General features: G+C 33.7%; 1 protein-coding gene across 2 annotated transcripts in view; it reads left to right on the top strand.

Moving 5' to 3' along the window:
• The first annotated feature begins 2,754 nt into the window (after positions 1 to 2,754).
• The window catches only part of LOC117125404, a 25,489-nt gene continuing 12,108 nt past the window's right edge, over positions 2,755 to 16,135 (top strand). For both annotated transcript variants that reach the window (XM_033271918.1, XM_033271917.1), the window contains exons 1-3: positions 2,755 to 2,903; positions 4,430 to 4,551; positions 8,906 to 9,047. In XM_033271918.1, coding sequence (XP_033127809.1) covers positions 2,777 to 2,903; positions 4,430 to 4,551; positions 8,906 to 9,047 — 391 coding nt within the window. In that variant the 5' untranslated portion in view covers positions 2,755 to 2,776. The remainder of the gene's footprint in view (positions 2,904 to 4,429; positions 4,552 to 8,905; positions 9,048 to 16,135) is intronic.

The following is a 16,135-nucleotide window of genomic DNA, read 5'->3' as shown; positions in this document are numbered from 1 at the left end:
GAACACAGAAGTAATTTTAACATAAATATTTTACGGAATCCGTTCCTGAAATATACAAATAATAACATACCAAAAGCCCGAAAAAATCTAATCAGGGGAACATTGTTCATTATAAAGATATTTAATGGGTTAAAATCAAACGTTTTATTGCACAACTGCTCTACTGGAAGCGTATAAATGCATGTCGTTGGCAAGTTGTTGCTAACGAAAAAATGTGAATTATAGGGTAATACGCCCGCACGCGATCCAAAAGCGGGGAACACATAGGTTTGTCGGTCAAAGGGATCTGTTGCCGAGTGATCTCCTCAATAATACCTCCATGGTTGTACTGTACAGTCAATTTGAGCACAGTAATAATAAAATGACATAAAGTGGAAGTTGAATTAACTGAAATATTAAAGGTCGTGTGTAGGGTTGCCATTGAGGGAAGGGCGCTGGAATGAGCAAATATACCGGTACCACTTTCGCTTTTTTTCCTTTTTTAACCATACTTATAGAGGGTGACTTTTCCAGTGTATCCTAGAATGTCGGTGATAATATCAGGGCATTCTTAAATAAATTAAATAATGTGAAGTTTTATCAGCGAAGTCTCTTTATGAGGTTTATGGAGTTGAGTTGTTTTTAGTCGTGAGAAAACGTCTTGTTGTCACAGGAATTGAACCCAGGACCCTGGGATTAAAAGGCAGGCACTAAGCTTCAACTCCACTCTTTCATAAGTATATAATTTTGTTGAACTGCCTGTAATTTCAATATTACAGGGGAAAAAATAATTTCGGTAGGCCTATGTTAGTAATCAATTAGTAGGCCCGATTGACAGGAAGTTGCTTTTCTCACGTATCTGTTCTTCCACGTTATGTGTATGAAAACATGATGTAATAATCGCTGGATGATAATGAATACATAAATTAAATGAAAATATTCAGTCATTGCGGTACTCCTGGTTGAAATTAAACACATCAACTTGCAACGTAACAAGTAGGCCGAAATAATTCAACTTCTCGGAATACACCAATGGACTAACATCTACATTCATTTGAATTTTTAGTGATAGTTAAACTTTTTTTCATACAAACCATCCATTGACTTCTTACAATAATTGTTAGGCAACACATAAACACCTTACTGTTGTTACATTATTCATGACTTGTTCGAGGTCTACCTTCATCGCCGACACAACTCTTGGTAGTGTTATAACATGATGTTCATGGTCGTGTTTATATTGCACAATGACGAGACAGACCAGCTGATCAATCACGTCACAGGAATACGTGCATGTCCCACAACGATTCAAGTTTACATACTTTATTCTGTTTAATGTCCACACCTTATTAACTTATATCCAAGCGGCAGCGGAAAGGTCATTGATGATGATAATGATGATAATGATGATGATGATGATGATGATGATGATGATGATGATGATGATGAATGATGATTATAATAAGGATGTTGGTAATAATGATGTATGAATTTAAATTAATTTATATATAGGCCTATTAAAATTGCTAAATATTCTGGATTTGGTGCCTTACCTCCATTCTTCCACACGTTATACAAAGATACAATAACCATGCAAAAGAAGTTTTTTTCTCAGGTCGGAGTTCAAATTCGGATGAAGAGTATATATTAAAATGGCGATCACGATGGATGAGGATTACTTTACACTTAATGGATGATAATATATTTTATAAAATCAAAGCTGCTAATCGTTTTAGCATTAGACCCATAAGGGGAAAAAATTGAATTGCAAATTTTATATTAAGGTAAATTATCGTTAGAAACAACCACCGAGAAATCGTAATATTCAAGTGAATGATTATCCGACTCAAACTTATAATGAAAAATAATTTTTGCCTGAAATAGGACAGTCTGTCTTTCATGGGGATATTACGATCTTTTACACAAGAAGACAATATTATAAAAGTGCGTGCATATATGTAGTCAACTCTCCAACCGACCACCCTTCGGACCGTCCACTTTCACCGGTTTTCCGGACGGTCCGGTTTAGAGAACGTCATGTTTACCAACCTTGAGTCGATAATAGTCCTAGCTTGGCAAGGTATCACACTATGTACTGCGCCGTTAACACAGCTAAATTATATATAAATCATCAAAGAAAGGTAAATACAGTGTTCGAATAAAGAACATAATACACTGTGTAGCGCAGCTCTCAACATAGGACAACATTCCTTGAGAGCTACCGTATGTTACGCTACACGGTGTATTGTCATGTCCTTTATTCGAACACTGTATTACCTTTCTTTGATGATATATATACTGTCTCTTATACACATCTAGATGTGTATAAGAGACAGTGTAGGTGCTAATGCACTTTAGAACTCGTTTTCCTGACCGGTCTCGTTGGCTGTGTACCCTGCCGTAGTCATCACTTTCCACTAAACATCACTACCTAAACTCTCTCAATTTTCAAAAATATTTTTAAAAATGAAGAAAACTGGAAGATTATTAAAATTTAAGTCTGAGAGTACAATTTCCTGTTATCTAGAATGCCATAATAAAAAAATATACCTAGATACTCCATCTGTGAAAGTCCTTCACCTGGGCCCCCTCTATCGTATGATATTGTTTTCAACTCATATTGTGTAACTGTTTGTTTTCAGAAGTTTTAAGATTATCGTCAAAGGTCAATTGCAACCAATGTTGTAAGATTCACAAATGAATAATAGGTCTAATTCACTTTCCTGTAAAGGCACGCCCCTGACAAACCGTGTGACGTAAACAAAGGGACTTTCCCTAAGATCCACGTGGTGCCGTAATGGAGTCGGAGGCAGCGGTCCTAAATGATTTGAAAGCCGAGTTTATATCGCTCACGCATCGTGTACCTAAAAACTGCATATCTGAATTTACTAAAGTTGTTAAGGAATGGCTAGAAAATGTAGATGGTAAGTTGACTTATAAGTATCCAGATTTCTGAGGAATAGAGTCTAGAACTAGAACTCTGTCTAGGCCCAAGCGATATAACTATTAACTGGCAACCAACCTACACAGACAGCAGACGTACGTACTACCATAAGCTGGCTAAGCCTAGGCCTAGTAGCCTAGGCTAACTCACCAAGAAGATATACTTATTATATTTGTACCTCCTCTTTCAACGTTAGGTTCTTAATAATAAGTACATAGTCGATATCATGCTGACCCACCAAAATCGTCAAGCAATACTTTACTGTTAGCTGAGGACTAGATATGTACTGTGCGTGACAGTATTATATTAACAACATACATTTTTTAGTGATAACAAATTCGTATTAAAAAATAAATTATTCGATTGTAGGTCAGGTGTTGTGGTTAATTGTTTGACATGTAAACCCACGTATGGTACATACATGCCATTGAATTACTAGGAACAGGGAGATGTAAAAAAAATAGGAACATAATACATTTAGTGATGGACAAAATTGAGCAAAGTAACCAATTCTTTGAATCTAAAATGTTGTTGTTACATGAGGTATGTTTTTTAGGTTGCAAATATTTTCCAATTGAAAATAGTAACAGTGGTGGATGCAAGCTTCATTTTTTTCATCTAACATCAAATGTGGACATGATGGTGAACCGGAGCAGACTGGGATCCATGTGGTTACCGGTCTAGTAACTAATGAGGGGTGCAGATGGGGGAGTACTCGCCTTTCGATACATGGGGTGTTGTTGTGGAATGATGTGAACATTCTATGATTAGACCTAAGATGGAGTATGGTGGCAGTTCATGGATACCTCTTTATCAAAAAGACATTAATCGTTTGGAAAAAGTTCAGCAACGTTCTATAAGGCTTGTGTCTGAATTAAGAAGGAGGTCTTATGAGGAGAGGTTTAAAATATTGGACTTGCCTACTTTAGCGTTTAGAAAGAAAAGGGCTGATTTAATTCAAACATTTAAAATTTTTAAAAATATTGATAGGATTGATGAGGGAAAGCTCTTTCAAAGATCTATATTCCATAAAACTAGGGGGTTCTTTAAAAGTCTATAAATCCAAACCAAATCTTAATGTGAGGAAAAGGGCATATGCAGTTCGGGTAGATTGGAATTCACTACCTAACGATGTTGTAACTGCTTCAACTGTTAATAAATTCAAGTCTGGCATAGCAAAAAGTTGGTCTGACCACCATCTCAAGTTCCGCCCATATGTTTCTGAAGAGTTTGTTATGATGACTCTGGATGGACAAACGAGCTAATGCTCTAGTCCTAGGTTCAAGGTAATTCAAGGTAATTTAACTACTATAAGTGCTGCTTATATGGCATGACTGAAAAAATGATAAGCATCATTTATTATTTAACACAAATACTGTGCTTTCAAAAAGATGATGATAATAACACACTATCTAGACTTAACTAAAGCAGATAAAGTGTGACTCAAATATGCGTGGCTGAATATTCTAATTGTCCGATGATTGTCTTTGTTTTTCTTTCATTAAGCTATAGGCAACAACAATGATGTTTTCTTAAAGGCTATTAGTGAAGATATCCGAAATTATGAAGGGTTACCAGCAGATGCTGTCATGGATACGGAAAAAGTTTCCCATCCAGATATTGGCCAGGTAAGTTGGTTCCGATCCCCATTGGGACATTACTTTAAAAAAAAAAATCTTTATATTTTATCTAGAAAACAAATGTACATTCATATAGTATATTTATTACTTATATTCATTCAATCAATCAATTAATCAATCAACAAGGATTTGTAAAGCGCCAATATGTATGGCAGAATGCAACGTTCAGTGGCGCTATGACAATGGTATGCTCAAAAGTGCACATTACCTTCTGAGGTTAATTAACAATGCTATTTAATTATTGAAAATTAGGAAAAAATGGAAAAAAAACTAACAATTTACTTGTGTATCAAAAAACCTAGTATTAGATGGAGAAGAGATAAGATTTAAGTCTTTCTTAATGATAATGACAGAAAATGAGTTTTGATCTCTAGCGGTAGGGCATTCCATAAGGCCTAAAAAAATTAATTGTTTGTTTGCCCTTCTTCTAAAAGGACAAAAAGTGCGTGTGGAATTTTTTTTTTTTTTTTTTCAAGATTACTCATCAGATGGAATGAAAATAACCCACAGTTGACATTTTGCAATGAATGTAGGAATAGAATGGCAACATCTTACATCAGACAACAAATTTATACAACTTTTTTAGGGCATCTGGCAAAAAATAGAGTTCAGTTCACTCACATTTTTTTTTAAATTGTAAAGAAAAATAGCTAAAAAAAAATGTTTGTAAGTTGTTTTTGTTTTGCCGCCCCTATTTTTTCCAGTGAGTTAGGGGTGGGTGAGGAGGACAAACAAACAATTTATTTTTAGACCGAATTTAGGTGTGGTACATGAGAAAGCATGTTTATTAAGGTTTTTATGTCTCTGCCTGCCTTGCTCAAGAAGGTGCTTGTGTGATGATGTTATTGACTAGTCTACTTGCTAACTTATCGTTGTAAATGCTTGACCTTTTGTGACATAATACGTTTAATGCCGGGCACATGCTGCGGTCATCATCTGACACGATTCCATAGAGAATGCAACGTGACTATGCCCACTCAAGAGATCTTTTTAAATGCAGATTCGCTCAGGCTGCCACTGACAATTAGCATACAGTGTTGTGTCATCAAGTGCTCAAAGAAAGAGGAGATGGATTCATTGGCTGATGGTTGTACGATGATTATCATCATCCAGGCCCATAGCGTGGGTGGGGCGGTGAACCGCCCAAAAACTGGAGAAGGTCTGCATTTAAAAACAAAAAATTGATATTCGTAGATATATTTACAATGTTCTCCAGCGTATCAGAGATCATACAAGCCAAAGGGTCCACTTTCCACTGAAACGAACCTCCCACAAATTAAGTCACGCTACGGGCCTGTCATCATTATTATTATCATTATCATCATCATTATAAGCATTTTATTAATAGTACTTTATTAATATCATTATTATTATTGTTGTTGTTGTTGTTTTTATTATAATATTAATTTATTCCTAATAAAATCACAACCGATTTTAAGCTGACCATTTAGGCTAGCCCTAACTCTTTTATCTATTAACAAACTAGATACAAACATGTTTCTGTAGTACAGTTGCTATCTTCAGTGTAACAATGCTTACAAGCAAATTCTAGTATTTATAGGAGTGAACAAATGCGATGAATTTCATGATAAATAAGCGAACTGAAGCGTATGAATGAAATACATGAATAAAGATGATAAATAAGAACCAATGGGTGGCATAGCATTTAAATTAAAGGAATTTAACATACAGAAAAAAATAAGGCACAAATAAAATTGATAAATGGGATGTTGTCATGGAAAGATGTGAACATGAAAAAATAAGGCAAGTGAATCAGAACGAAAGAGTTAAATATGTTGTATTAGTCTATAAGCAAGGGCTGCTACCACTATGCAACACTTCTTTGAATTTTATGTTGATAGCAGTATTAGCGGAATATATTATTTTGAAACTGCCCTCATTGCAAACAGCCTTTAACATAGGAGGTTATTATTATAACTAACATGCCTCATTCTCTACAATGTCATCTTAATTAGGTGAGACTTTTTTATACCATGTTGATTTAGGGGTCATCCATAATTATTAACATTTTCAAAAGAGTACAAAACATACGCTTTCGGGGGTGGGGGTAGAAAGTGTAGGCATAAATACTCTTTCATGAAAAAGATAAAATGTTGGTCCCAATAAGATACAAATCAACATTTTTTTGCGTACTCTTTCAGTGGGAGGGAGAGGGTCACAGAAAAAATTATGTTTTGTACTCTTTTGAAAATGTTGAAAATTATGGATGATCCCTTAGAATAACAATAAAATTTTATTTTTGGCCAGGTAGCATAGTTTATTTTTATTACGCCCGTCGCTTCCTTGAAATCTCCAAAAATAAGATATGTATGTTTCCTCCTAATTATATAAATTTAAAGCATTTAACCATCCCAGTACTAAACTGTTTACATTCACCAATACAATTTTATATTATTTTCTCCTCCGCCTGGATGTTTTTAGCAAAACTATTTGCTAAATATGAAAACAATTTATATTTTTTCCGCCCCCTTCTGATAATCTGATGAAGTAAGTTATCAAAACAAGGTATTAAAAAAGTCTCAACCTAATTTATATATATATATATATATATATATATTATAAATTTTATAAATTTGAAACATGATGCTCAATCATCATGCTATCTATCTAGATTGATTAAACATTCATAAGATATATACATTCACTGTAAAAAGCCTCATTTGATATACAGAATTACAATCCTCCGAGGATTGTATTATTGTGGTTTATCTTATACTAGAGCATTTTATAATTATAGTCTGTGGCTTTAAGATATACTGTACAGTACCATCTCTGATAACGAGTATGCTAAAACACTTAGTAAAACAAAAATATTTGAATTGCATGGTTGTAAAAACTAGGTAGGCCAATTTAGTTAATTCCTTGTCAAATAGATGTATGAGAACAGAATCTTTTTGCATAGACACTTAAAGTCTTTGTATTGTAAACAGCATATTCAAGAATATTTTGAAGCCCACAGAAAAAAATTTTTTTTTATCATTTAGGGTGAGATTTTTTTATAACTTGTTTCGCGAATTTATTTTTGTGAAGGTCGTCAGCAGAGGGCGGGAAAAAAAAGTAAAATGTTGTTTTCTTATTTAACAAATAATTTTGTCTCTACTACTGTACATAGGATCATATACCAAAAAGAATTTTGATTTTCCTTCACACATACAGGTTTTAATGAGAAAATAGTGATTTTAACGACCATTTTTGGTATAAAATCACCAAAAACGCTATCTCGAAAACCACCTGTCATAGAGAGTTAAACTATGTATCAAAATGATGGCAAGAGTTATGTTTATATTCAACATAATGGAAGTCTTATTAAAAATCAAGGTGTAAGTTGGAAAAAATTGAGAAAATTGGGATTTTCACTTAATTTTGCGCATGCGAAAAAGTTGAGTTCTTGTTGTTGTTGTCTAGATAGGACACTATCAGTGTTTGGCCCAAAATCTACATTGTGCAGAAAAAACAAGGTTATGTCATGGCACAAAACGAAAGCTCCCTGTAAACGTGCCTCGAATAACCTTCACGTAATATAATAGGCTGGTTAAAGGCTAATGTTTTTATCCATTTGTATCTGTTAAATTACCGTTGCCGCTGCACTGCGTCTGTCTCCATTTCCAATTTCAATTTGAAACATGAGAAGAAAGAAAAATGAATTATTTATCATTTAATTTGATTTGATTTAACACTTCAGTAACTTTAAGTTATCTAAACATGCAAACATAACAATTCTTGGTCCACACATACTGTACACATCCTGCGCAAAATTCTGTAAACATATAAAATATTAAAATAAAGATTGGTTTTTTAGATTTTTGAAGTTCATAACAAATAAAATACAATAGTCGACTTATGTACAAAAATGTATGTAAAAAATTGTTTTCTTGCCATAATGGTTAGTTTTCTTTATGGCCAATGACTGTACACAAGTATAGTGGATGTTACATTTGTCTGTGAAAACAGAAAAAAAATAATGATGATGATGAAGTCAAACTGTACTTATTTGGTGCAATAATGTGTTACAGCCACACACACAGTCATTAAGGAAGCAAAGTGGTGATGGGGGAGAAGGAAGAAGAGCACAGTGATATAAAAAAGATATATGTACAAAAATCACATTCTTCTTGTATTGTTTTGTTTGTTTAATTTTCAATATTTTAATGTTATAGACTCTTGTTTTTGCATTTCTTGATTTTCACTTTAATGTTTTTTTCACTTGATGTTATATGTTTTAAGAAGATTTTTAAAATATGGAATTTAATTGAATCATTTAGTATTGTTATTTATAGTTTTCCAGTATAGACCCTGAATCATTTAGTATTGTTATTTATAGTTTTCCGGTAAAGACCCATCCACTGTTGTCCATGTTGATAAATTTCTTTATGATGACGATGCTGTTGACCAACTCTGTGAAGATGGCCGCCTCTCAAGGAACTACTGTCTAGATTGCCAATCTCACCGAACCGAACCATTAAGTAAGAATGCCATGTTTTAGCAATAGTATGCAATTATAGTCAAGTTCAGAGGACACTATAGAAAATAGAAGCTAAAAAATTGCCTGAAGCCTGCAGTTAAAATGAAACTGGTGGCAGCTGTGACCAGTTGCTCAGTGATAAGGTCCATACATTAACTGCACGTGTGCAAGCCGTGCATATGGGAATGATTTGCTAGTATGCGGACTGACACTCTTTGATACAATTAAAAAATTGATTCTGGTTGTTGATGAACTTAAGTTTATTGTTAATTGGCCTAACGTACTTGTTTGGAGAGGCTATCAATAAGCTTTATGGCTATTAAGGCGATCCACCAGGCTTGGCTTGGTGAATTGTTGTGTTTTAGGGATTTTCTTTTTACTTGAACATGTTTGTATTCAATTTATTTTTTTATGGTTGCTTGTTTGCCTGAAAATATCTAATAAAAATAATAAAATAAATAAAATGAAAAGCGTCCCACCTTGGGTGACAGGTATTCATTCATTTTATAAAGACAAAATTCACAAGCAAGAGATAAAAATGATTAAATATTTCAGTATTGCATGGGCTTTTTAGTTCTTTTGTAAGTCAAACACCTAGTTTCCCATAACCATTATATTCTTTTAAGGCTTAGACTAGGTTTTCTAGGCTTCATTTATGTTCACCAACACCAAAGATTGGGTTAGGTTTTCGTTGTATGGTTCATTGTGTGTATTCAGAGCTTGGCCTAGCAATGAAATAATATTCATTGCGTTGTTAAGCAGCAGCTTTGAGGTTTTTTCACAAGAAACCCAAATACCAGGCTCTATATCAAATTAGTGCGTGCTCCTGGATTGGAAGGTTACATGGAAATGAAAATGTAACATCACAACTGACTTTATAATAATTAATAATGGGTGGGGAACAATCATTTTATCATTGATTATTTTGCTTAGTAACATGAGATGTGATGTGCGCAATCTCATCAATTTTCAGTGGGAAGTGCAGCCGGTGCCAAGCACTGGGGCCCAGTGCTATTAGGAGCCCATTTATAAAAATAAACTTAATATCTTAATATCCACTGGCCCCCTTAATAATATTTGGTTTTTAGAGGAATAGTTAATGATAACTGTTTTTATTTCAATTCAGTGGTGTATTCAAGTGAGCCCCAGTCGGTCTGACACTCCTAATTTTCAAAATGGAGAAAAGGAAATTACATTCAGATTTAAGTCTGCCATATCCGGCCATATAGTGGTGCTATAATCATAAATTTTCATGGTGGAGTTGAGGTGGTCTTCACCCTTCACCTGTTAAAATGCCTCCTTGGCACCTCTATTTTGATTTCCCTGATCTGCCACTGCAATTGTTTAATTTTACGTGCCACCAATGTTCTTGATTAGTTTTCAGAAGCTGCAGAGACTGAATATGCCCCTCATAAAATAATTACTAATCCTACAGTATTATCATTAATATTTATTACTAGCCTAGGCCTTTAGGAAAAAGGGGTAAGAGAAGCACTTCTTAAATTGAATTTCCTCAGAAATTTAGGGAATTCCCCTATCACATCAAAGGGCCCAGGACCGGGATCTATCAATCTCAGCTTAGCAAATGTCTTAAGTCAAAAAAGTTAAGATGTCACTAATAAATATCTTAAACTGATTTATTACCCAATCTTGGCAAATTCTTGGCTTAAAAATCGTCCTTAGATGGCGCCAACGTACAATCGACTTTTAAGACTTATTTTAAGCAACTTTTAAGCTAAGCAATATGGATAAATTTGACTTAAGCAAAAAAATGGACTTAAGACGAATTTAAGCTGATTTCTAGTTAGATAAATCTGGCCCCAATAATTTAATCTTGCACTGGGACCCTTTCGCACCTAGCTACTGCTGTCTAATTTGTTTAGCAATCATTAATGTGCTCAATGTTTAATCCATTTGCTTACAAAACAGATATTTTTCTTTTGAAAGAGGCAACATGTTCATTGAAATTCTTCCAAGTATGTTCATAAAATATTTAGATCGCTTAAATGTACTGTAGCATTGCACAGTCTGAAACCAAACGCCAAAATAGAGATGGTCACTCTGGCCTATAAGCCCAGAGAGCTTTAGGTTTCAGCTTTACATTTTTAAATTTTACAACTGACATTAAATTCATCATAATGATCATCATGTTAATGCTGATGCTCACAGAATTTTTTGTTTGTCGACAGTTTGCCGACAACCGCTACAGGCCTGATTAAATGGTTAATCAACAGACAATTTATTAGCACGAAAGCCACTGTCGGCAAAATGTTTATATTCTTGTATAATACAAGAATTTGTTTAACTTTTGTACAGAACTTAAAACCATTTCATTAATTAAGCATTATAAAAAAAAAAAAGTTTAAAAATTAAAATTTTGTTAATTAAAACATGTATAGGTGTAATTTTGCCCTACCTGACGTGGAAATGTACTGAATACTCAGTACATTTGAAAACAACTGCAAAAAAAATCGGAAGTTGTTCTCGAGTGGGACCCAAACCCATGATCTCCAGATCACTAGCCTGGCATTATTCATACCTCTAGACCACCGAGCTTGCGCCTGATGGCCAGGGTTGACTTTAATTAAAACATGTTATCATATTTTAATTAGCATTTCTTTTATATTGATAATTGCTACATGGTTTAATAAGACTGTCACTTTAAAAGCCTTGACTCTTGTTGGAAGATTGAGCTGGGTATTTGCAGTTAGGTGTGAAAAAAATCATAACTCATCAATAATAATAAATTGATCCTTGAAACAAAATCACATGTTAATAGTAATTATATAATAATTTTGTTAAGTAAAACATAGTGTAATTATTTTCCAAATAGCATTTCTTTTGAATTGATCATTGCTACATATACTGTCTTGCACTTTGAAGGCCTTGACTCTTGTTGGAAGATTGAGCTTCCTATCAACGTCACTGCCATATTCCTTCGGGATAAAATTTCGTATCGGTGCTGACAATTAGCTATGCATTAAGGATTTACCTTTGAGCTGTGTGGTATCTGGTATTTATATTTAATTCAATAGAGTGTTCTCCCTTGGTAATTGTTCCTTTTTATCGAAATAGTAATTAAGCAGAAGCATCCATGATCACTAATAACAAGATTCAGGTCAATCATGGGTCAATAAATGGTATCTATTAGTTTATATATGGTACAATAGCACTAATAGTGTTTACTGGTAACTAGCCTTTAAAGTGTATCCTATTATATTTTATAGACCAATTAAACTGTTGCTTAAATATTTGGTGGTTAATTAATATTTTTAATTAAAGAAATTATATGGGTTTTTTGTAGATATTGTGAGATATTGTAGAAGTGGTTTGGCGCAGTGAGAATGATTTGGTTTCCCAATCTCGATGTCGGGTTTCAATCCCTCATTGTGCATTTCATTTGTGTCCTTGGGCAAGGCTCTTTGTCTGCATTGCTTCTTTCCACCCAGGAGTATATGTGGGTACCTGGTAGGGTTATATGCCAAAATGCGCTGATGTAGCTTCTGCGACGTTATGAATTACTCCCCCAGGGAGCTTGCGTTTGTGTTCCATAGGCATTTAATCCAATGACCGGGGTAATGATAATGTGAAGTGCATAGAGGGCTTAACAATATCTGCTATATAAGTCTACCATTATTATTATTATTATTATTATTATTATTATTATTATTATTATTATTATTATTATTATTATTATTATTTATTATTAATTTTATTATTATTATTATTATTATAAAATTGAAAGAATATACAATACTGTAGGTACTTTTAAGATAAAGAAAATAAGTAAATCTTTGCCGAGGCACAGGTCTTATATGGGCTCGAGCTTATCCCCAGTTTCAAGTAGTGTGAAGCAGCTGCAAGCATGATGCTCCCCCTGGGTGGGACACTAGTCCACCGCAGGTTACTCCCAGCAATTTGCTGGTACCAATTGATACAGACTGGGTTCAGCAATGTAGATGAAGTGCCTTGCTGAAGGACACAAGCTAAATGCACAGCAAAGGATTTAAACCCTGACGTCGAAAGTTGGGAAACCAAACCGTTTCCATTGTGCCAGACTGCTTCAAATTCTAAAAAAAAGCATTCTAATTTTTTATATATGAGATGAATGTTGAATAAATTAATCTACTTCAAGTCCCCAAATTAAAATAAAACGATTTTTCAATTAATTAAAGGCACGTACTACAAAAAATCTCGAACAAGAATAAATTAATAGAACATAAAGCATACGAAAAAAAAATATTGATAGTATTTGATGAAGCCCGACTAAATAATACTTGAAAACTGTCAGTCAAAACAGTCGGATTAATTCAAAAAATTTCTCTATAGAACATTAAATATTGTTTGGCGCCCTCAACGTACTGTATCCTAGCTGCTACTGCATTATCTATTCCCTATCCATTTCTTTCTATGCCAATTTCGACAATGTGGACCCCTTCTACCCTACCCTTGGGATGTAGAGCAACGATTATGTTTTTAAAGTTTCTCATCTGTTTTTGTTGGTAAATTATTGAAATGCATCTATTATTACATATTATAATTCAATTAAAATATAGTAGTCGCCAATTAATAAATTAATATGGCTTAAAAATTAAATTAAGGTATAATTAAGTAATTTATTAATTTAATTAAGAAAAATGTAAAATAAATGGATTTTGGACGAAGATGGGCTTCGAAGGAACTAATGAAAATGAAATATCTTGGACGATTTTAGTCATGTTGCTCATCTCCTGGAAATTCACACAACAATTCGCGGTCCAATTTTCAAAATTCGCTGTCAGTTTTCGGACCGCGGTATCCGGGTGATGAAAATGTTTTTTGTGGCGTTGTAACAGTTCTCTAGGTGGTGGGCTGGTGTTTTGTAGGACCCCTAAATATGGAGCATAATTGCAGTTTACCGATCATAACAAAGGGAATACAGAGCTTTTCAGTTGAACTCTTGATGCGCTGTAACAAAAATTCTTCACGATGTTGATGGTGGAGTATGTACTTTTTATCAGGGTTGGACTCGTGGTATTTGGCATACAATCCTACCATTAAGCATTACTCCATTTTTCAGTATTCCAGAGGATTGCCTTTCCACAACATTGATATTCGACTAGACGTTTGTTCATTTCCCTTTCCGTCGGGACGGTATCTAATCCGTCATTGATCTTGAGGTTTAGTCGGCAGGTTGTCTCTCACTTAATATTACCATTGTGTATTGTTGTTGTTATTGAATTTCCTGCACGATTTTAATGCTTTATATGTGAAATTAAACATTTGAAATTCTCGTAGATGTAGTAGAGGAATAAGGGGTTTGACACAAGAAACATTCAATTAAATACAGCTTGAAAACAGCAACGTCTAAGATATAATAATTTTAAAGCATTTTTTAAGTTAATTGTTGAATATTGTGATGGTTTGCATATAGGTTAAGTTATTTTTTGTTTTTATCTTTTCGATTTTATAAATTATTTCTCTTCTTTAGCTTTTCAATTAAAATAAACTATATACAACAATGGTTTCTTCTCTCATGACCAATGTCCAAATGATTTTTCGCATGGTGTTTTGAGCCTTGGTGTCATATGTGGCCTTAAATATAATTGAAATTTGATTGAAAATTATAACAACGCTGCATCTAGCTGGCTAAAAACTGAGCCAAATATAGGGCCAATCTTCAAATACCATTTTATGGGCTAGGCCTATTAAATGTTAATCAAAATCTCATTTCTCAGTATTTAAAATATTCATACTGTACTAACATTTAGCAGATTTATTGCAGTAGTAAACTCGTATGTTACGGAAGTAAAACATGGGAAGACTGATTGCCAAAGTTGCATAAAATATGCGTTTCGAATGGATTTTCTAAGTTTGATACAGTGTACCATTCAATTCCGAGACCCCTCTAATTTGAAACCACTTTTTTAAAGAACCAAATAACAATCGTCAATCTTTTAACATAGAGATTCCTCTAAGCGGAGACCGAACACACTTTCTCTCATTGCCCTAAATATATTTTTATGGAATCAATGAATGTAATAGGCCTAGGCCTACACACGTTATGCGCCTACTATTACAGACTTCTTAATATTCATCGGCGGTTTCTTATGCGGAGATGTGAATGTATCACTCATATAAATTGACAAAGTTTTTCAGATGCCTATCCATCATAAACATTGTTTTAACACATATATAAATGTTTAGTGCCTTTGACGTGAGAGTCTGGTGACCTGGCATAGTTATTTGAAATAAGATTCAATTATTGCTACAATATTAAGATTCAGTTGGCATAATATAATACCTTTAAGGTCAGACTTAAGTCACATTGCTTCAAGTTTAGTGCCCATGTAGGCCTATATTTATACTAATCATCTCTCCTCAGCCTTTATAGCACAGGCCATTTCAACGGCGTTCTTCTTGAACGGCCTAATTTAGATTAGGTAAGGATTAACCATAGAAGTGTACTGTATTTATTAAATTTAAAAAAAAAATGAAAAAGAAAATCATACTCCTAAACTGATTTCGTAAATTATAAATATAAATTGTAGGTACTTTGTTAATCCAAATTCTGACCAACGTTAACGAGACCCGTGGCTTAAACAATGAGGGAATTATATTTGCCTACATGACTGAAATGAGATTACATTTTTTTCATGATCATATACATGGTCTGCTTATTTCTAATAAGAATCAATTGCAACAATATAAAAATTTGACATAATACAATATTTACTATATGTGAAACTCAAATTATATTGCTTCAACAAGAAGCAATAGTTTTCTTTATTTCATCCCTCCCTTGGCCTTCATGCATAGGACAATCTAATTCAACAGCGGTCTTTCTAGTCTTAATCTAGACTTTTTGACGATAACCATAGGCGTATAGGCTTTCTTTATCCATGTTGATTAAATAAATGCAAAATCAAACGCCTAAATTGATTTTTTTTTCTGATTTTATGTAATTAAAAATGTGATGCGTTTGGATGCGTTGTTATCTCTATCCAAATTGTGAACGCCTGCATTAATGAGAAGTTTAATACTATTGACCAATGAAATGGTCAACATCTGGATTATAAGAAATTACTTTATGGCATTTAGTTTTAAATT

The sequence above is a fragment of the Anneissia japonica genome, unplaced genomic scaffold (assembly GCF_011630105.1).
Source record: "Anneissia japonica isolate Jap-2015-1 unplaced genomic scaffold, ASM1163010v1 scaffold2003_len1103335_cov173, whole genome shotgun sequence".
NCBI lineage: Eukaryota > Metazoa > Echinodermata > Crinoidea > Comatulida > Comatulidae > Anneissia > Anneissia japonica.
The sequence above is the reverse complement of the archived record's forward strand: the minus strand, read 5'-3'. Positions and strand labels throughout refer to the sequence as shown.